Consider the following 21,364-nt stretch of genomic DNA (forward strand, 5'->3'; position numbering starts at 1 on the left):
CACTTCTGCTGGTGCACCTGGGTTTCCCAGTAGTGGGGGGACATGACCACAGCAAGGGGGCACAGACACAGTGGCAGAGGAGCAGGAGCAGCAAGCACTCAGCAGTGACAAGTGCCCCGTGTCCCCTGTCCCCACTGCATTCTACTGCCACCTCCTGTTCCTCCTCCTTTGCAGCCATGCCCACCACGGCCACCAGTACACCAGGATTTCCTGGCTGTGGCGTTGGGGGAGGGTATAGACACAATGGGAGGTGTGTGACCAGAGCAGCAGAGGACCAGAGAAGGAGGTGGGTGCCCATCAGTGTGCAGCAGGCACACTACAATGGTGGTTCTGACCACGGGAGCCTGTGGGTTGATGGCACTATATGTATATTGTTAGTGAGGCTGTAAACAGATTTTTTGAGAGCAAGGACACTTGCTGGAAATTGCTCATGTGAATGTTATGTTCACATAAATTTGGCTGTGTTTGGTGTGTCTATTATGAGGAATTAACCTTTGGAAAGATCTGGAAAGAATAAATGATGGCTGTTAAAGGGAAATGAACATGAGGAAGGAAATACAGAATGAACTGAGTGTTACAGTCTACACATTTAAAAAAATCCATGTGAGAAAAATCACATATGAAAAATATGTCATCTTTCCATGTACTCAAAATTAAAATTATTCAGTTGCTAATTAATGACAGCTGTGAACATGCATATAGACACCAGAGGAGGTGAATGTTCCTAGGAGAGTATTGTCTCTGTGTGTGCCCAATTGCAGTCTTCAAAATGTGGTTGGTACTTAGGGCTGGCATAGCAGATTCTATCTAGCATCATAGAAACTCTCAGCCAAATAAGAAATGACATAATCTCTTTGGGGTTTCTTTCTTATTCATCCATATGATGTGGCAGTTCATATAAAAATTAGTAGACTGTGGAGGCGCTGGCTACATTTTATTTTGCATATGTTTTAACAATAACCATAATCTAAACCAGAGAGGTAAGTACAGCTATTACCTGCCACTACGCCTTATGTAGTTTCCAGATGCCATCAAAGACATTCACCTGTTTCCAAGCTGAGGGAAACCTTAAATGCTTCTCCTTAACTAGTTTGATTGGGGTTAATGAGGCCACATATGCTGACCAAGTAAATGCAGCTCCTTTCTCTCGGGGCCAGTAAAACCAGAGAGGGATCAAACTTTCACCCACCTGGATTCTGTTTACTCAGAACCTGCTGAAATCTAGACAAGAATCAAAGCTCATTGAAAATCCCCCTGGAATCTGCAAGGACTTCCAGAGTAGCCCCTAGAGTCTCTCACAAGGCCTGCATATATCATGAAATCCAATCAGCAAACCATGCCTTTTTAATTAACTGTTGGGACTTTTATTGAAGCAGAATAGGTTCAACAAGACAAGTTAAATAACAGGGTCAGGGGTGGAATTAATAGAATTTTAAGAGGAGAAAGTCATAGAGATATTGTGCCCATCAACAACTTTGGAGTCAAGCTTTCAACCTTCCTCCACTGGCCCTGCCCCTGTGCTTATAATAACAGCCTGACCTACAGAAATTAATTGAGCAGGTGAAGTTTTTTCTACCTCAGGAATGAGTTTATGTGTGATCTAAGTGAGTTGTATTGTGGGGTAATAAGTAGTATGTTGAAGCAGGGAGGAATTGATAGATTCTCTGAATGCTGCCTTGGGCTCCTTGGATGAAGGACAGGATGTGAATGTGGCAAATAAATAAAACAGATATGATGCCTGAAAATGCTGACCTTGGTTCAGAACAGCCCTGTGTTTAACCAGAAGGTGTTTAGAATCACCTGCCAACTTTACCTTTACTTTCACAAGCTATGCTGATCTACAAAAAGTGGACGATACAGTTGGCAAATGTTACTGATTTAAGATCACATCCAGTAATTTTGACACTGAATAACATCAGATTAGTAATACAGTGGTACCTCAGGTTAAGAACTTAATTCATTCCGGAGGCCCATTCTTAACCTGAAACTTTTCTTAACCTGAGGTACCACTTTAGCTAATGGGGCCTCCCGCTTCTGCTGTGCCGCCGCCCTGTGATTTCTGTTCTCATCCTGAAGCAAAGTTCTTAATCCGAGGTACTATTTCTGGGTTAGCGGAGTCTGTAACCTGAATCGTCTGTAACCTGAAGCATCTGTAACCCAAGGTACCACTGTAGTAATAATTTATTATTACAGTCAAAGACCAGTTCAGAAGCACAACTGAGACTGCTTTCAGATTCATAAATTATGCCGGCTTAACTGGAAAATAGTGGGTATAGCTTACTCTGCTTAACTTTTGTACAGTGGTACCTTGGTTGTCAAATGGCTTGGCTCCCGAACAAATCAGCTCCCGAACGCCGCAAACCCGGAAGCCAAACGTTCGCAAACCCGGAAACCGAACATCTGATGCGGCTTCCGCAGCTTCTGATTGAGTACAGGAAGCTCCTGCAGCCAATTGGAAGCTGCGCCTTGGTTTTCGAACTGTTTCAGGAGTCGAATGGACTCCCAGAATGGATTAAATTCAACAACCAAGGTACCACTGTATACTCCTCCCATCTGAATGGGTTACCTCAGCCACTCTGGGCAGCTCCCAACAGATTAGAAAAAGTGTGATACACAAGACATTAAAGGCTTCCCAATACAGGGCTGCTTTCAGATATCTTCTAAAATCTTCTAAAACATTCCCTTGACATCTGACAGGAGGGAGTTCCACAGGGCGGGTGTGACTACCAATAAGGCCCTCTGGCTGGTTCTCTGTAACTTCGCTTCTTACAATGAGGAAACTGCCAGAAGGCCCTTGGAACTGGACCTCAGTGTCTGGGCTGAACAATAGGAGTGGAGATGCTCTTTCAGGTATGCAGGGCCTAAGTTGTTTAGGGCTTTAAATATCAACACCAACACTTTGAATTGTGCTTAGAAACGTACAGGGATCCAATCTAGATCTTTTAGGACTGGTATTATATGATCCCAGCAGGCACTCCCAGTCCCCCGTCTGGCAGCCACATTCTGGGAAGGGGAATACCATGTTAAGCTCCTTGAGGCTAAACATAGGACATAAATAATAGAATCATAGAACTGTAGAGTTGGAAGGGGCCCCTAGGGTCAAATAGTCCAACCCTCTACAGTGCAACCCTCTCAATATCAACTAAAGCATCTATGACAGATGGCCATCCAACCTCTGTTTAAAAACCTACATAGAAGGAGAGGTCATCACCTTCTAAGGAAGTCTGTTCCACTGTCAAGCAGCTCTCACTGTCAGAAAGTTCTTCCTGATATTCCTATAGTCGGAATCTCCTTTCTTGTAACTTGAAGCCATTGGTTCTAGTCCTACCCTCCAGATCAGGAGAAAACAAGCTTCCTCCATCTTCCATGTGACATCCCTTCAGATATTTGAAGATGCCTATCATATCTTCCCTCAGTCTCCTCTTTTACATGCTAAACATACCCACCTCCTTCAACTGTTCCCCATAAGGCTTGGTTTCCAGACCCCTGATCAACTTGGTCGTCCTCCTCTACACACATTCCAGTTTGTTAATAACCTTCCTAAATTGTGGCACCCATAAATGGACAAAGTATTCAAGGTGTGGTCTGACCAAGGCAGAATAGAGTAGCATATATGTATTTTTATACACACTTCCACCTAATATATGCATTTATACCATCAGAAACTATGAGTTACTGATACTGTATGTATCAAAACCAAAAAGTGGGAAGGACAAGCAGCCAGTTCCCTAATCTAGAAGGAGCTTGCAGTAGTAACCTGTGTGTTGGCGTGGAACCTTAGAGCCTCCCCCCTGACACCGGCAGCACTACAGCTTAGCTGGATGGGGTAGGGCAACTGTGAGGTTGGGGCTGTGTTAGTGCACTAGTGTAGCCAATCTGGTGCTTCTGCCAGTGCACCCACATAACCCCAAATTGACTGGCCTAAGCTGTGATGAGTAATACCCTCAAACACATCCAAAACCTGCTTCTACAGATCCATCTCTTATTATCCAGGATAGATGGAACTACAGATTATATGTTAAGGTTTCCATGGAAATCAGCAAGAGAAAGGTTGATTCAGTTCCCATTAAAAGGGTGCAAATTGCTATGGATTAAGCATAAATTATCTCAGAACAATTGTGCTCACCTGGCATGGTTAGGTCTGTTGCTAAGGCCAAGCAACAAGTGTGAGTGTAACCTATAATTCAACTTAAAATCAATGCCTGCTCATTATGGGAATTTTTGGAACAGCTTTTGTGTGTGTGTTTTTCCTCATAAAGGCAAGGAGCTTTAACTATGAGCCTGCTTCAAAAATCACAGAAAAACAAATATTCCCTGTTGGTGGGAAACTTCCTAAATAACATATTTTAAAGGTTGTGTGAAGAGGCATAGGACTCAACCTTGTAAAATGTCACAGCACACATCAAAATCATTCTCCCATTAAAAAAAAGGGGGAAACAACAGCATATTTCTGGAGTTTGCACAACTGTTCCCTTCTTTTTTAAAAAACAAACAAACCTATGTTGAGGAAAGCAGAACAATCGCTGGCTAAATGTGTCAAGATAAAAATTGGATAACATCCTCATTTGGTCTTCCTGTAAAATATGAGTGAATGACGCATGACAATTCCCCCAATTAATGCCTTTTCTGCCAGTATTGTAGCTTCTCTAGAATCTTTGGGATGTGTGATTAATGCAAGCCCAGTGAAGCTGTGTATACCCTTGAACTGTGGGCACAAATTCATAGATTTGTAGAGCATAAGGCAACAAGCATAAGGCAACTCTCACATTGTAACCCATTTTATGTATGATCACCAGCATGTCCACTGAAGTAGTATGGAGTGAGTGGAAACATTGATGATGAAACTGCTTCTCAGTCATTTGAGTCTTTCAGCTTGGCTCATATAATGTAATGTGCTTCCTGGTTAATTTTCTAACAACCCGTTATTTTCCTGCAGGTGGCCGTGATAAACGGGGAGGTCCCATCCTGACATTTCCAGCACGCAGCAATCACGACAGAATAAGGCAGGAAGACCTTCGGAAACTTGTGACTTACTTGGCTAGCGTGCCAAGGTAAAAGTTCAAAAGAAATGCATTGGTGGGGAGGATATGTTCTTGGCAAGCTGCTCACTTCCAAGTATTGGCCTTTGGTACATTTTTGTATGCCCTGCCAGGGAAAACAGCAGCTCTGCCTTTCATGTGCACTCTAATCATATCTTAGGCAGCCAAATAAGGCCAAACACACACACACACTCATGACACCATATGAGAACAGAGCAGAAACTGACTGAAAGGCTAGAGATTTAGGTTTGGTTGTGTGTCATATATGAAAACAGCACAATTCATTTACAGATTATTTCATTCTGTGTGTGCAAAATTGAAAATGCAGAGGGGGAGGTTTCTTTTTGGCATTTTCACAAATGTTCAATGTGGTTTTTGCACTTACATCCATAACACAGATATAAGCTCTAGAATGGCTAGAATGAATGTTCATTTTGTTTAAAATGGATACTCCTCCATATTATAACTTGCATTTAGCAATGGGCACAGGTGACTGCTGGCCATGGGTCTTGGGACAGAACTCTGGGGCTGCTTTCCAGGGGTGGGATGTGTGCTGCTGCCTACAATAACATGCAAGATGATCTGAGAACTTTTTTCCATCTCTGTCACTCTTTGTACTTTGACTTTATAATCATACCTCAGGGCCTACTGGTGTACTCAAAATCAGTCTGGTCGCCTGTGTGCTTTCAGAATGGTCACAGAAGTGACCCAAGTAAACACAGAGCACCATCATTATTCCCCTCAGAACATCATCCTTCCTTCTCTCCATCACCAGTTCCCATTTCCCCAAGTTAAAGGCCACCCTATTTTCCGCAGTAATCACTACTACCAATCTCAACTGACTTTTCAGTCCCTTTCGGTCATAGCCCATGATGTTCCCTTCTAAATCCATCAGGAAACTTTCCCCCCAGGTTCTAATTTTTCAGGTCAAAGTTTTTTTCACCTCAGTATTTTCCTATTCCATTTTCAGCCCCTCTGTCATACCGTTAAATATCTTGTACTATATCTCTATTATCCCCTTCAGAACACACAGTCTCTCTCTTCTCTTGTCCCTATATTTCCACAGCCTCCCCATATTTCCCTAAGCAATTATTCCCCTTGAAACACTTCTAAAACCTCCCACCCATTGATTCTAAGGTTATAGCAATTTAAAAATACAGTACTACCAATAGTTTAAAACAAATTACAATCACAGGAATAGGGTGGGCCATAGAATATATATTGCAGGTGTCAAAGGCCAGAGGTATGTCTTTTTCCTATTCTAGTTATCCAATAATTATAGTGAATTTCTTCTGAGCAGCGAATAAAATTTGAATTATTTAAAATTACACTTCAGATTGCTTGCTGTGATGGTAATAAGTGTCTCAATTAAAGTAGCTATGTAATCCTGACAGCCAGGATCTAAGAACCTCTGTCCCTCATATGCTGTGTTCTTTCTGCTCTCTCTAAATGCTTTGGCTGACATGCAAAGGTTCTTACTGTGTTCTCACTTACCATCTGTGGATCAGATGGTAAAGTGCGCAAATGTTGTGGGCTCCTAGATGGAAGCTTGCAGCTGATTTGTTTCTCCCTAGTCTTTTTTACTCCTACACTGTGCTGAGCTACGCCAACACCCTCTCCACTCCATCTTCAAAAAAAGTTCTTTCTACCTACTAGATTTTCTGTGGTATGGGGAAAACTTGATTAAATGAAGAAAAGGTACAGGCTGACAAATTCACGATAAACTGCTATGTGGAGGCATCTCTAGACTCAGAGATTGATCTAGCTGTGTGTTAGCATAGCAAAGGAGTCACACTTCCATAGTTACCTGGTGATGTGGGACGAGCTTAAACCTGAATAAGAATAAAACCTAAATCAGACTAGCAGAGCAGATATTTGGAGGCTGAGAGATCTAGCAGCTAGGTTATACACACAGCAATAAACCTTCAGATTTAATTTCCTGAGGAAACTTTTGCTTTCAGTCTGCTTGGAATGGCTTTTGTCATTACTTGATTACTTTTATTTTGAGGCTCTTTAATAAACCCCAACACTAGCTTTCACCATCCAGTGTTATTTGTGACCATATTTCGTGAATGTGCCTTAGGATAAGAGGGCAGTAGGTCAAATGTGCATGAATAAATGTCAACTAGTCATCCATCTCATGCCTGATAACGTAGCAGTGAAGCTGCCCCTTTCGATGTTATCCTGTTTTGTGTGAACTGCGGGCTTAGAAATCTGATGCTTAATACTTTCCTACATAGATCACTGTCACAAGCACTTGCCCCACACCTAACCATTTAGCACACTTTTTCTTTTTAAACCCCCCCTTGGGTTCTAGTGGAAATAGATTATTTTCACATATACACTTTATTCCTCAGGTACATCAATTGGAGATGCTTGCTGTAACATTTCTTTGCTCAGCATAAGATGTTAAATAGTTTGGGTATATATATTCTAGCTCAACTAAAGCACTTTTAAACCCTGTTGCTTGTTCAACCCAATGGGATGTTATAGTGTCGTACTTTCAGATAGCAGCCAGTTAATAGACTGTGTCCCATTTTATGACTGCATGACTTGTTGCAGGTACATTTCCTTTTAAAAAACACAGAAAGAGAAGATCAGTGACCCAATGCCTCCAGTAGCTGCCTAGTTCTGCATTTGCCATTTCTTTGATCTTACAACTCTTTATTTTCCTCTATGGTAGCCACATTATGATAGCCTCATTATGTCCACTGACAGATGTTCCTCTCCTTCCATCCTATAATCAGACTACTCTCTGGCTTTTTAAGGAGTTTTATTCCAGTCTGCCTTGGGGCAGAAGAGAGAGAGAGGGTAATGGTGGACAAGAATACCAAGACCATTTTTTTTCAAGTGTGCGCCTGCAGTACCTTGCTGACATTCTTATCTATTAGACTATAATGATTAGAACCCCCTTGTTTATATGCATTCCTGATGTTTCTTTTGTCTAATTTTTTTGTTCTTGTGTCAGACACTAGCGTTTGGTTTATGTCTTTATGTGTTGGGGAGGAATGATTCCATGAACGTGGTTTTTTTTTGTAGCATTTGGTTTTTCTTTGCTTGCATACAATACAAGTCTCATCTGTGGACTTTGTTCAGTTGTGTGTGTGTGTGTGTGTAAAGTGTTTCACTGATTGTCCTTAAGGAAGTTACTGTATTGCTAGTATTGCAGATGTATATAAATTAGAGTGCAACTCAGTGGGCTAGCTAAGATTTGGTGTTATCACATTAGGAATTTGTGTTTTGAGCTGGTAAGGAAAATATCCATTTAGTAGAGTCTTTCTAGGCATTACCACTAATCTATCCATTCTAGTAAGTCAACTTCCAATAGTGCCATGCACACTTGATGCTGCTGTTTGTTTATGTCTATATTATAATAAAATTATAGCTAGATCTGGCTGTTGTTACATATGAACATAAGTACTTTATACTGTATCAGGCCATTGACTTCAGTGTTGTCTATTCTGACTGGTAGTGACTTTTCAAGGTCTCAAGCTGAGGTCTTTCTGAGCCCTGCAATTTGAGTTCTGTTAAGTTGGGACTTTTAGATGTTGTTGGACTCCGGTTCCTTTCAGCCCCTGCTGGCATTGCCAATAGTCAGTATGACTGGAGTTGTAGTCCAGCAACATCTAAAGGACACCAGTTTATGTATCCCTGCTTTTGCAGGAAGCATTGAGAATTGAACCTCAGACTTGTGCATGTAAAACACGTTCTCTACCACTGAACTTTGAGCTCACCCATGAAACAATACATGAGCATGGTAAATCAGTGGTAACATAGCTACATATAGCATAATCTTGCATGGCCAAGACAGACACCTGATTGCTAAGCTTTGCATCCAGATGGAATTTTAGTCCATGAGGAGAAGTCCAGCTAATCATCAGTGTTTGCAGAAAGCTCTGTGCTGCACTTTGAAGACCTGGCAATCTGTTGATCATCAGGGCTTGCAAAGAGTCACACAATGCACTATACACAGGGCTTTTCAAGGGCCATTGATCATATGATGTACATTGTCTGCACACTGCTTTTGGTCCCAGCTGTGTATTTGCCTGCCCAGCATCTGACTTCATATATGACATAAGGTATATAGGGCAAGTGGGAATGGCTTGGCTAAAATGGAATTCTTGGTCAAATGGAGAGGACTGGCACATCTGTTTAGACCTGTGAACCAGAAGTTGGAATATTAGGAAAACTACCTATTTAGGATTGGGTTATTTTAGTTTAAACAGCACTAGCAGGGGGGAAAACAAAGTTCACTTTCAGCAAAAAGCCCTATAATTTATCATATTGACCTTACTTTAACAGTCTCCTCTTTCTTCTTTCTGTCTAAAGCAACAGAGTGAGGCAGATTATTATCCTCATTGATGCTGTCTAGCAATTGACCCCAGATACCTCTCTTAATGGAAATGGCACAAGTAGTACATTTCTGTGGACAGTGTAACAGTATGAAATCAATGCAGGAATATGGTGATAAATGAGGAGGAGGAAGGAATTCTAAAACACAGTTTGCAATATTTTAAGTATTATTTATAAGTTTTATTAGACCAACCAGGCAATATATCACCAGATTTTGCAATCAGAAATTAAATTTTTCTAAAAAAGGATCAAAGAGAAAACTGCCTATATGCTCCCAACATTTTGTTGAACAGGCCCTCAGAACGATATTGTTTAACTGCAGTCATACCTCGAGTTGAATGCACTTCGGGTTGAGCACATTCGAGTTGTACTCTGCGGCAACCCGGAAGTAACAGAGCGTGTTACTTCTGGGTTTCGCCGCTTGCGAATGCGCAGACGATCAAAATGACATCACACACACGAAGACGTGCCGTCACATCTTGTGTTCCGTTCGGGATGCGAACAGGGCTCCAGAATGGATCCCGTTCGCATCCCGAGATACCACTGTACCTGTAATTCATTACAAATGTCTATCAATAAAGCATCACTCAGACTCTGCTTAATCCAGGGAAACTCCTCATACAGTGGTACCTCGGGTTAAGTACTTACCGTAATTCGTTCCGGAGGTCCATTTTTAACCTGAAACTGTTCTTAACCTGAAGCACCACTTTAGCTCCTGGTGCTGCTGTCGCGCAGCCGGAGCACGATTTCTGTTCTCATCCTGAAGCAAAGTTCTTAACCCAAGGTACTTTTTCTGGGTTAGCGGAGTCTGTAACCTGAAGCGTATGTAACCCGAGGTACCACTGTACTCATTAGTTCTTTTCTTCTACTTCCACTGCCTTACAACAGAAATCTATGTCACATATCCCAGAGATGATTATTTCTTAGATTTCTTAGCTGTCCTTCACCATAAGGTCCTGGCATGTCTACAACAATATCTAATCAGTATAAGCAAGTTTCTCACAGTACCCCAGAGTGACACTATGATGGGGGAATTGCGGAAAATTAGAATAGTTACCCACAAATTTTAGTGTTGGGTAAACTCACAGTGTGATCCCAGGATACTGGAAGGGGGGCATACCTGGATGCTGAAACCCCATCAACAGCTCTACTGTGCCAGGTGCTGATGTTAGATCTGATTAAAAAGATACTTCAAATTATAAGAGGAATGATCAGAGGAATGTTGGCAGCTCTCCATCTCTCTGCATATGACATAAATTATCTCTAGTCGCTGTGCATGTATTGAGGTTCAGTTACACCATACTATTTTGCCTAGAGTTCCATATAACTTTGCTGGGAATTCTTAGGCTTCTCCTTTTCCTCTTCCTTTAACAGCCATAAAAAGAAGCTTCCCACTATGTCAGACTACCAACACCTCTCCTCTTTAGCCGCTAAGAGATTTTTGAGTAGCCGAGTGGATACATGGCCTCATTTCCCAGGTATCATTCTGGTATGTCATATGCAGACATCTGCAAAGGAAGGAAGCAAGGGAAAAGATTTTCATTCTAGGCCTATGCAATCTCTTAATTTCCATTATATGTATCTTGTTTCCATATGGCAAAGGTTCTGTCTCAACCCCGATTTATCTTTCTGCTGAATACATCAGCCTGTCTGAGAGCCAAGATTCTCAACTTTTCTGTGATGGAAACACATTGATACCTCTGAGGCCTAATGTTTTATATATGTCTGCATTTACTTGTCCTCAGAAAACATCCTCAAATATTTCACCAGCTCTGGGGAGCATCCAAGACTCAGAAAGCAATGACAGAAGGTATTCTAGACAGACTGAGAAGTTGGAGGTTCTTTTCTGAGACAATTTAAAGGTATCAGAGCCCATTAAAATAATCAAGTTTCTGGGTTAGGGACGGATTATTGAGTTGGCAAAATTTACTAATATAAAGTGCTGCCCTGGCTTAATTTCAAGCAGTTTCTTGGTGAGCTCAAAGTATATTGTGTATTAGCAGGTCATACTAGAAGTAGTGTGCAGTTCTTTTTGTTGATTGATAAGGATTAAATGTTGGAGCTCTTATTTTCTGTTACATGATCCTAAAATAAAGGAAGCCTTTTTAGAGCCTGGGTGGGGAGGGAGAGACTATAATAGTATTATGTATATAAAAATAACCATATGTTTTTAAAATAACACAAGGGATTTCATACTAATTTGGGTAACTAGATATCTGGCATCCTTTGTCAGGTCATGTTTTGGCAATGCACATGCATCAAAATGACCCATTAATAAGTGAGTTGAAACTGGTAAAGTTAATGGATCTTTGGTGCTTTCTTTAATGGTGTCATCTGATTTTTCTCCCCACATGAAAAGTATCAAGCATTTTCCATTTACAGAAGGTTTTCTGGTGGCTTAGAATAGTTTGAAGAACTAGTAATGCTTTAAAAGCATTTTTATTTTGTTGGTGTTATTTGTAGTGTTGGCTAGAACAGGTATTGGAAGAGAAATAAGTTTATTCAATATCATGGTTTATATGGGAGTTTCAATCTGAAATGGTTTGCTGAGTACTCTGCAGAGCAGGAATCTTTGAATTTTAGCATGTATGTAGCAGGCATTTGAAGACAATAGTGAAAAATGCTGCTGCCAGATCAGGTGCCAGTCTTCTGCATGCTGACAATGTGGCCACCAACCAGGGCAGGGTGGTGGTGACCACCACATGCTTTCTCTGCTGGCACCACTGCTTTAGTGACAGTGGCACTCACTGCCCTCCTTTGGATTTCCAGACATTCTTCAGTGATGCACAGGTGACAGCACTTCTGAATGAAAGCTAACCTTAGCTCCAATCCACATTTGCTGCCCACCATCATAAGTTACCCAAAGTTCAATACCCCAGATCATAGACCCATAAAATGAATGAATCAGTAGATACATAAAATCAATAAATTTCATTGATAGTATTGTTATTATTCAGACACACACACATACATTTAACCTACTATATTTAATATAAGTGCATTCCAGATATCATTATACTTGTCCATGTAAGTCTATGTCTGTAAGCAATCTGTTCATAAGTAGCAAGTGTAGTCATACCTTCAATCCATTGATTAGATGGAGCTGAACACTTATTTTGCCAGTGCTTTATTATTAGTCTCTTGGCCACAGTAGGAGCATGAAGAATCCATTTACATTGTCCAGTTGTCAAATTCCATATAGTAGGAATGTAGTTCACAAGAATTTCCTCTGAAAATTTTTGTTTTCCCCTTCACAGTAATATTTACATATTCCGCTACATTCTCCCAAAATTTAGTAAGGACATTGCAAAAGAGCTCAGTTTACAATACTTCTAACTTCACTTCTTCCCTAGCCTTACCAGTTAAGAGTTTGTTTTCTTTCCAGTTATTAGTTTTGCTCCTGGGTGTGTAGCTTGGCCTGTGCCACCATCCATTCCTGCAATACTGTGAAGTCTTGTTCAATGCCTGAATGACAGTCTTGTAGGCAAATGGCATTATATTTAGGTTAGGAAGAACCTGGAGTGGTGGTTGTTTGGGACCATAAAAAGCTGCAATTGACACTAGGATTCTAAATCTGTTTACTTAAAAGTAGCACTGAGATTTCAATGAAGCTTAATTGCAAATAATTTGCATCTTATGAATGTTTTCAATACTACTAAGATTATTTGAAAGTTTGGAATCAAGAATACTAGAGAGTAAAAAGGATGGGATCGAGCTTATCTTTTGGTCATTTTCTATTAAACCTTCAGGGTGCCTTTATGTTAAAAAAGGTAAAGGTACCCCTGCCCGTACGGGCCAGTCTTGACAGAATCTGGGGTTGTGCGCCCATCTCACTTAAGAGGCCAGGGGCCAGCGCTGTCCGGAGACACTTCCGGGTCACGTGGCCAGCGTGACAAAGCTGCATCTGGCGAGCCAGAGCCGCACACGGAAACGCTGTTTACCTTCCCGCTGGTAAGCGGTCCCTATTTATCTACTTGCACCCGGAGGTGCTTTCGAATTGCTAGGTTGACAGGCGCTGGGACCGAGCAGCGGGAGCGCACCCCGCCGCAGGGATTCGAACCGCCGACCTTTCGATCGGCAAGTCCTAGGCGCTGAGGCTTTAACCCACAGCGCCACCTGCGTTGCCTTTATGTTACTCCAGTATAATTTTAATCTAATAATTGGGGAGAAATCTATTAGTTATTTCAGAAGCCATGTGTTATCTTTACATCAATATTTCCTAAATATTGGGAGGGGGTGAATTAAGCATTCAACAGGAATAATTTCTGTTTTGGTCTCAAATGAATGGGGTATTGGCTTCTTGGAATGCCTTTCCCTGATTTCCAGAAATTGACTCCTTTTAATCAAGTAGCAATTTGTTTCTCTCTTCTTTTGTTAGAGAATTCAGAGACTGGTTTTCTTCTTCCTTATTTTCAGAATTCTTCTCTGAAATGAAGAGCACAATCCATTAAATGTTGCCCTGACACAAACTCTATTTAAAAGTCTTTGTGGGAAGAGAATAGCACTTGGTGGGTTGTAATAGTTACATGAATCAGCACATGGTCAAAATTTGGGCCTAGGTATCTGAAAATAGTCAAATGATTATTTATCTTTTAAAGTATTTTTATCATGCTTTTCTGCCAAAAAATGCATTTGTGAAGACCCTGATAAGAATATCTGGCAGAAAATAATGTCAGTCTGACCATTTCCAAATGATCACATAAACAATGGTTTATTGGCTAAGGAATAAGTCACTGCAGGCCTCAGGCATATGTGTTCCATTGTGTTCCCTTACTGTTCCATTGCACGCAAAGGAGTTTGCAATCTTCTGCTTTTGCTTTAAGGACAAATCACAGTTCTGTTATATGTCCGAACTATTGCTTGTTATAACCAAAGTTATCTTGGTGGTATTTATGGGATAATGATCAGTATACGTATTTTAATTCATCTTAAACAAATTTATATTTTGCAACTTTAGGAGTCTGAGGTCAAATTCCCTTAGCAGGTGGTGGGCTTGCCTTCATTGGAGTTTTTTTAATAAGAGGTTGGCTGGACACCTATCATGAATGTTTTAGCTGAGATTCCTGCATTGCAGGGGGTTGGGCTAGATGGCCCTCGGAATCCCTTCCAGCTCTACAGTTCTGTGATTCTTTGAACTAATCCAAAATAAATTAAAAATATTGAGGGGGGGGAATAGAAGCCCTTTAAAGTGAAGAATGTCTAATGTTTTTGAATTGTCACTGTTTTTCTTTGGCTGGCTACAGAAACTCAGCAAGATAAATTTGCATTATATTATATTGCAATGGATAGCTTTACAAGCAAATGAACTAGAAATCTAATTTAAAAATGGCAAGCTTTGATTCTGGAAAAAGCAGCAAAATCCTCCAAGTCAGTTCAGCCCTTTGGCCCAATTTACAAATACTCACAAAGTTCTGCATTTAGAGGAAAAGAATGGATGCATTTGCTCAGTTGTGAGCAGAATAAAACAGAATGTGGCACTATTCAACAAGCATATGCGTAGAACTGTAAAGATTCCTTGTATAAAATCAGCACATATGTAGAACAGAGTATGAAAACTCTAGCATTGGAAATGGGAACGTGGTTTGATTTTTGAAATCACATTTATAAGGTTTTATGAGCTGACCACACTGTGCTGAGCTTTGCAATGTAATTTATAATTGACATCCCACTATAGAAACAGCTGTCTAGAGATAGAAGAACGACTTGTTCTATGGCTACTGTACTACTGCTTCTAATACTAGTAGATGCACAGAAACTGAACCTTGTGTTCAGTGATCAAATTAGAGATTGCCATATTTGAAGTATTTTTCTATGCATTAAGTTTCACGAAGAATTCACATCCTGGAATTAGTGGGAAGGAAAGGTGGACAGGCTAGTGGTGAAGAGTCGCCTGGATGTAGATGCGAATGGATCCAAGTAGCGAAAACATGCTGTATTAATTATTTGCCCAGGGTGCTAAATGCCTAAAAATTGTCCTCTTGAGAGGCATTCACTAAAGCATAGTTATGTTTGCTCCCTGCAGACATTCTGAGCTTCATCAACAAATCCTGGCAGTTGCTTTAGCTTCCTCATTAGTTATACTTTGAAATTATACCCAAACAAAATGTCAAACATGTTCCCTAGGCCTGTTTGTGCGAATTAAATGTTTCCCACTTACTGAAACTCTACTTTTCACAGTCCATTTGGACAAGCCATGTATGCCCACAAAGCAAGAAAAAATAAAGCTTGTTGAGTTAACTTCATTGGCCTGTTTTATATATAATGGTAAGCTGGAGTTAAACAAAATAAGACTTACTGGCCAGAAACCATGGTTTGTTCTCATGGTTTGTTTCGAGAGAAACAACCCACAACCTCTGGTTCATACACAATGCTAAGACAGTGGTGTGGTTATTTTTATTGGCACGGTAAAGGAAAGAGGGTAAAGGTGAGATTTTGAATAGAGTGCATGAACATGCTTGTCCATTCCTGGTAAGCCATAGTTTGTTTATTATTTATTTATTTAATTTGTGTACTGCCCTTCATCTAAAGATCCCAGGGGGATTCACAACAGAAAAATACAAAATTAGAATACAAAACACATAATAGAAGAAAAACAAACACAGACCACTAACCCCACTCCCACAAACACATTTAAAAAGCCATAGAATGCTAATTGCTGAATACCTGGTTGAAGAGAAATGTTTTTGCCTGGTGTTTAAATATATAATAATAATAATAATAATAATAATAATAATAATAATAATTTATTATTTGTACCCCGCCCATCTGGTTGGGTTTCCCCAGGCACTCTGGGCGGCTTCCAACAAAGATAAAAGATACACTGAAATATCACATATTAAAAACTTCCCTGAACAGGGCTGCCTTCAGATGTCTTCTGAATGTCAGGTAGATGTTTATCGCTTTGACATCTGATGGGAGGGCGTTCCACAGGGCGGGCGCCACTACCGAGAAGGCCCTCTGCCTGGTTCCCTGTAACTTGGCCTCTCGCAGTGAGGGAACCGCCAGAAGGCCCTCGGAGCTGGACCTCAGTGTCCGGGCAGAACGATGGGATGAGACAAGTTGACACAATAGGCCGTTGCGTCTGGTTGTTAATCACAAGGTTGGTGGTTGGAGCTCACCCCAGGGATGCCTGTGGACAGGATTCCTGCTATGCAAGGGGTTGAACTAGAGGGCCCTCAGTGTCCCTTCTGACTTTACAATTTGAAGGCACATAAGAAATGCAGATTGACCCTACTGGGACAAGGCAGTATTCCACTGAGGCTTGTGATACCAAGATTTTGTAGTGCAGGCAGGAGTCAGGTAATATTTTAGCACTCAAAGATGTAGGAAGATTCTCTCTTGTTGCAGCCTGCTTGGAATAGCAAAACAAGAGAGTTGGTGAAGTGCATTTAGCTTTGTGTGCAGTCCTATATTCTACATATTTTGATCCAACAAGCCTGTTACCTCTATTTTTTATGATTTTCCTGAAAGCATGCAACTTTCCTGGATCACCATCCGTTAGTCTGTGCTTTGCTGCTGTTGACTTGGCCTCACCTATCAACATCCTTCTTTCTCCTACATCAGACCTGGACCTCCATTTTAATCCTGCCCCGTTCATGTTCCTCAGACTGAAAACACATTGAGACAGGGTTGAATTGTATCTTAATATGTACTAAAATGCTAACGCATTTTTAAATAACACTAATTTGAATTTCAAAAAGGCAGACATATAATTGAGTCTAAAATAATCACCCATTAATTTTTTTCTTTTTGCTGTGGCTAAAAATTGACACCTGTTTTGGGGATTTGATAGATAGTCAACCCAAAATGTTAATCCATGTTCGTCTATATTTTACAGATGGCAAACACTGCCTAACCCTAACCCTAACCCACTTGTCCACATTCAGTGAAAAAGAATAACAAAATGTGCCATCACAAAAATTCCCATTTCCTAGTCAGTTCCTATTGCCCGTGATTTCATGGAGTTGGAGGAGAATGATCACGATAAGAAGAAATATTGAAATTCTGATGCTGAAAAACAGTGCATTGTCTGCTAAAGGTTGCAGCAAATGCATTCAGATGAACATCCAAGTTCAATGTACTACATCCCTCTAACCTCTCCTTCACTATGACAGTGTCTATTTATTATCCTGGAAGCATGGGCTTTCATGCTTCCACTAGATCAGGGATGATTTAGAGATTATAACCAGAATAATCACCAACTTTTCAGTTCCAAAAGCAAATGTATTTATAACAGCCGGAGTTGGAGCTCAATTGCTTCCTTAGAAATGCTCTCAGTTAGCCCCATGTCCATCAGTGTCTTTCTCTGAAGGGCGTGAGAGTTCCAGCAGTTAATTTACCAGCAAGTAGCAATTCTGTATTGATTTTCATTCAATCAAGCTCCTTTTTATTGCTACCGAATGACTTGGAGGAAAGAGATACTAGATGGGAAAGAGATAATAAGGTGGCAGTCGCTAGAGAAGTATGTCAATGTCATATCAACATTCCTAGAAAATATATAAAAATTGAGGTTCACAGTACCTTTCCTCCATGACAAGCAGCATACACATGATCACTCTGAACATATGCTGTAGCTTGCCACATGGGTCCTTTGGAGTGCATAGGAAGTGTCCACAGCAGCCATCGATACCTCCATAAACATCTGGCGGTGGTAATCAATCAGAAGGAACCACATGATAAGTTTCACTAGAAGGAGATTTGCCATGCAGACAAAGCTTGCTGTGGAGATATCACATGTATATCACTTTTAATCCTGGATTTTTTATTTTTTTAAAAAGAAGAAGAAAGGAGACCTGATTAATACCATATTTATCACATGGCTACAAGCGAGAGAACTTGCCAGACACTGCTGACTCAGTAAATCTGAGATAACATCAACAGAATAGGACAAGTGAGAGTGATACCAAATTGCCAGACATCAGCCAGGTTTTAAAAAGAATCTGAATAATAACATTCTCTCATTAGATTTGGCTTTTTAAAAAAATAGCTGTTGTGATCATGTATGCTTAATGGAACTTGAAAACAGCCTGTTTTATATCGTTATGTTAAGATAATAAAGCTTCTTTTTTTCTGGCTCACATCCACAAAGTTATGATTGTTGCTTGAGAAATGGTTCCCCTCCAGACTTGACTTTAATGGATTAGCTAAGCATATGAATAACCAGACAATCAAGAGCAGACCTACCAGACTTGTGACCCACCAAGTTGAGCTGAGCCTACCAGCAACTTACAGTGGTACCTCAGTTTATGAACTTAATCCGTTCCGGAAGCCCTTCCACCTTTCGGATTCCGTTCTTAGACTGAGGTAAAGTTCTCAAACCGGGACACTACTTTCGGTTTTGCGGAGTTCGTAAACTGAATCGTTTGTAAACAGGATTGTTCTTAAAACAAGGTACCACTATATCGTGACCTGACAGGTAAGTAACAATACTACCATGTCCCAAACTTTGCAGTGCCATGCAGCCAAGAACAATAAAAGAAAGCAAGTTATTTCTGAGCTGTAAAATATAATTGCCACAGGGATAAGATAATATGTACATCAGTTGTCTTGAATTTTTTTTCACACCTCGGACCAATTCTTTCAACCTGTAACATGGGATACACTTTTTATTTTATTTTTCTGCTCTCTCTCTCTCTCTCTCTCTCTCTCTCTCTCTCGTTGTTGTTGTTGTTGTTGTTGTCATCATCATCATATTCTTAAAATAAATATCAATTGCTGGTGTTCTGCATGTATTAGAAATTTGTGGCTATAGGAGTACAACCAGGAATTTCAAAGTCATTCAGCTTGATCTAAAGCAAATGTTTATGCCAAATTACAACAAAGTATTTACATTCAAGGCCACTTCTTGCCTGTAGAAGGAGGATAAGTAGGAAAAACCCTAAAAGGACACTATATTTCTCACTACTCCCTCAGTCTCTCTGAAGCTGGCATAAAAAGAAAGAAGGAATAACCCACAGAAATAACAGTTTCTCTTTCAAGTCATATTGAGATCACACATGTATATACAGTTAAACAGTAGGTGGACTGTACTTTAACTAACCAGATACTGCAGCATTTATTTGACAAATGCAGTTCTTGGTTATTTCCTTGAAAACAGCATGGGCACGTCTTCTGTTAACTTAACTTTTTGTTGCCAAACTCGAATTTTACTTTCTCTTTTGTCTTTGCTTTCTCATCCACTGGTATTTGGCCAGTGTTTCTGGTCAAATGAATCCAGACATTGTGCAGTTCCACATCTGCATTCTTGTTTCATTCACAGTCCTGTCACATGCCCCCTTCAGCTTGCAGTAACTGTTGGCCATGATAACTACAAATTCCAATGGCTGACTACGGTGATACTGAAAAACACCAGTGGTGGTGCTTTCAAGTCTAGTTCCAATAAAAGAAAAACTAGTTTTAGTTTCTTTGCCGGGGGAGGGGGAGGGAGCGTAATTGCTTTTTCACTGGTAGAGAAACAGAATTTATTTAGGCACTGATAAGAAAAGAACAAGTAATTGCAAATAAATGAAACATTGGAATCACATTTTTCTTATTTCTTATTCATTCTCTCTCTCTCTCTCTCTCTCACACACACACACACACATTCATAGCAACTGCTGGTTCTTTAAGATATGGGGTTTGCAATATTCCAGTAGATAAACAAAGGGAAATATTATAGCAAATTAGAAATACTAAAAGGGGAGAAAGGAGATGAAAATAGTTTATTATGGTACTTTCCACTTGCTGCAGTGTAAGAAGACTCAACATATTTTTGCCTCAGACATGTCACTCAGTATACAGGAGATTGGACACTGAATAGCAGCCAGATCCTTTCCTAATGTGCTTACTTCACGGAGGACTGAGTGAGAAGAGGCACTGTAAGCATTATAATTCCACACAAGAGTTTGATGGGACAGAGATGTTGTTATAGATCCTCCTGCTCCTTCATGCTATCAGGGTAGCAGAAGCTTTGAAGTGTTTAAAATATGATGCTATGCTGACACAAAGGGCTGGACAAATCCATCAGTATACTACTCTTCTGTGGCAGATGTCAAAATGGATGAATCCTAATCGACAAAAGTTTGGTGTTCCCCCCTAGAAACACCCTTTCCCCCCTAGAAGTTGGGAGCCAAGTCCTGGCAACCCAGTGCAAATCCAGGAGCCATATATAACACAACTATAGAACTACCTCCAGGGCTTCTCTATTCCCAGATTGTTTTGCTAGGGATTAGCTGCCTGCTAGGCATATAATTGGGAAAGAAGAAACAGTTACAGCCAAGAGCAGAAATTATCAGTTTTAGGTTGCATAGACCATCACTGCCTGGTGACCTTTAGATGTTGTTGGACTACAAGTCCCATCATCCTTTACCATTGGTTATGCTGACTGGGGCTAATGGGAGCTGTAGTCCGCAAACCTGAAGAACACTATTTTGGCTACCATACTATCCTGAAATACTCTTGTTATTTATGATGATAGGAAGCATCTTAGATGCAGAGCCTGTTGTAGCAATAACCATTCCTCAAATCTGTGAGGATCTAAAAACTTACACATCTACAACCCTATAATCTCTTTTCTTTTTCCAGTATTCTCAAACACATCATATATTTTTGTTCAGCTGACTCTCTGATTGGTAGAGCAGCAGTGGAGACATGACCTTCTTTATTTATTTTAAGTATGAACAATGTAGGTTTGTTTGTTTGTTTGTTTTAATTGGAAGGAAAACAGCTTCAGAAAAGCTGGTGTAAACATCTCTAATGTGGGGATTTTAAAAACTGTATCAGAGTTTGGCATGTGGCATATATCAAAGATGTGAGTTCTGTTGTCAAGGTAATGTGTTGATAATTGTACCAGCCAAACAACTGCTGGTAGTTTTTTTTCTGATACTGTACACATTTATTTATTTATTTACTTACTTACTTACTTACTTACTTACTTACTTACTTACTTACATACCACTGTATCATAAAAATATATCACAGTGGTTTACAACAAT

At 40.3% G+C, this 21,364-nt stretch overlaps 1 protein-coding gene across 19 annotated transcripts in view; it reads left to right on the forward strand.

Annotated features, from left to right (window-relative positions):
- KALRN (kalirin RhoGEF kinase) overlaps positions 1-21,364 on the forward strand; it is a 523,049-nt gene that overhangs the window by 241,394 nt on the left and 260,291 nt on the right. For all 19 annotated transcript variants that reach the window (XR_014560170.1, XM_083722227.1, XM_083722230.1 and 16 more), the window contains one exon: positions 4,937-5,051. Coding sequence is in view for 15 of the 19 variants with exons in the window: in XM_083722230.1 (XP_083578356.1) it covers positions 4,937-5,051 (115 nt within the window). In the remaining 4 variants the exon portion in view is untranslated. The remainder of the gene's footprint in view (positions 1-4,936; positions 5,052-21,364) is intronic.

This window comes from Podarcis gaigeae (genome assembly GCF_964106915.1).
Source record: "Podarcis gaigeae genome assembly, chromosome: 1".
In the NCBI taxonomy this organism is placed as follows: domain Eukaryota; kingdom Metazoa; phylum Chordata; class Lepidosauria; order Squamata; family Lacertidae; genus Podarcis; species Podarcis gaigeae.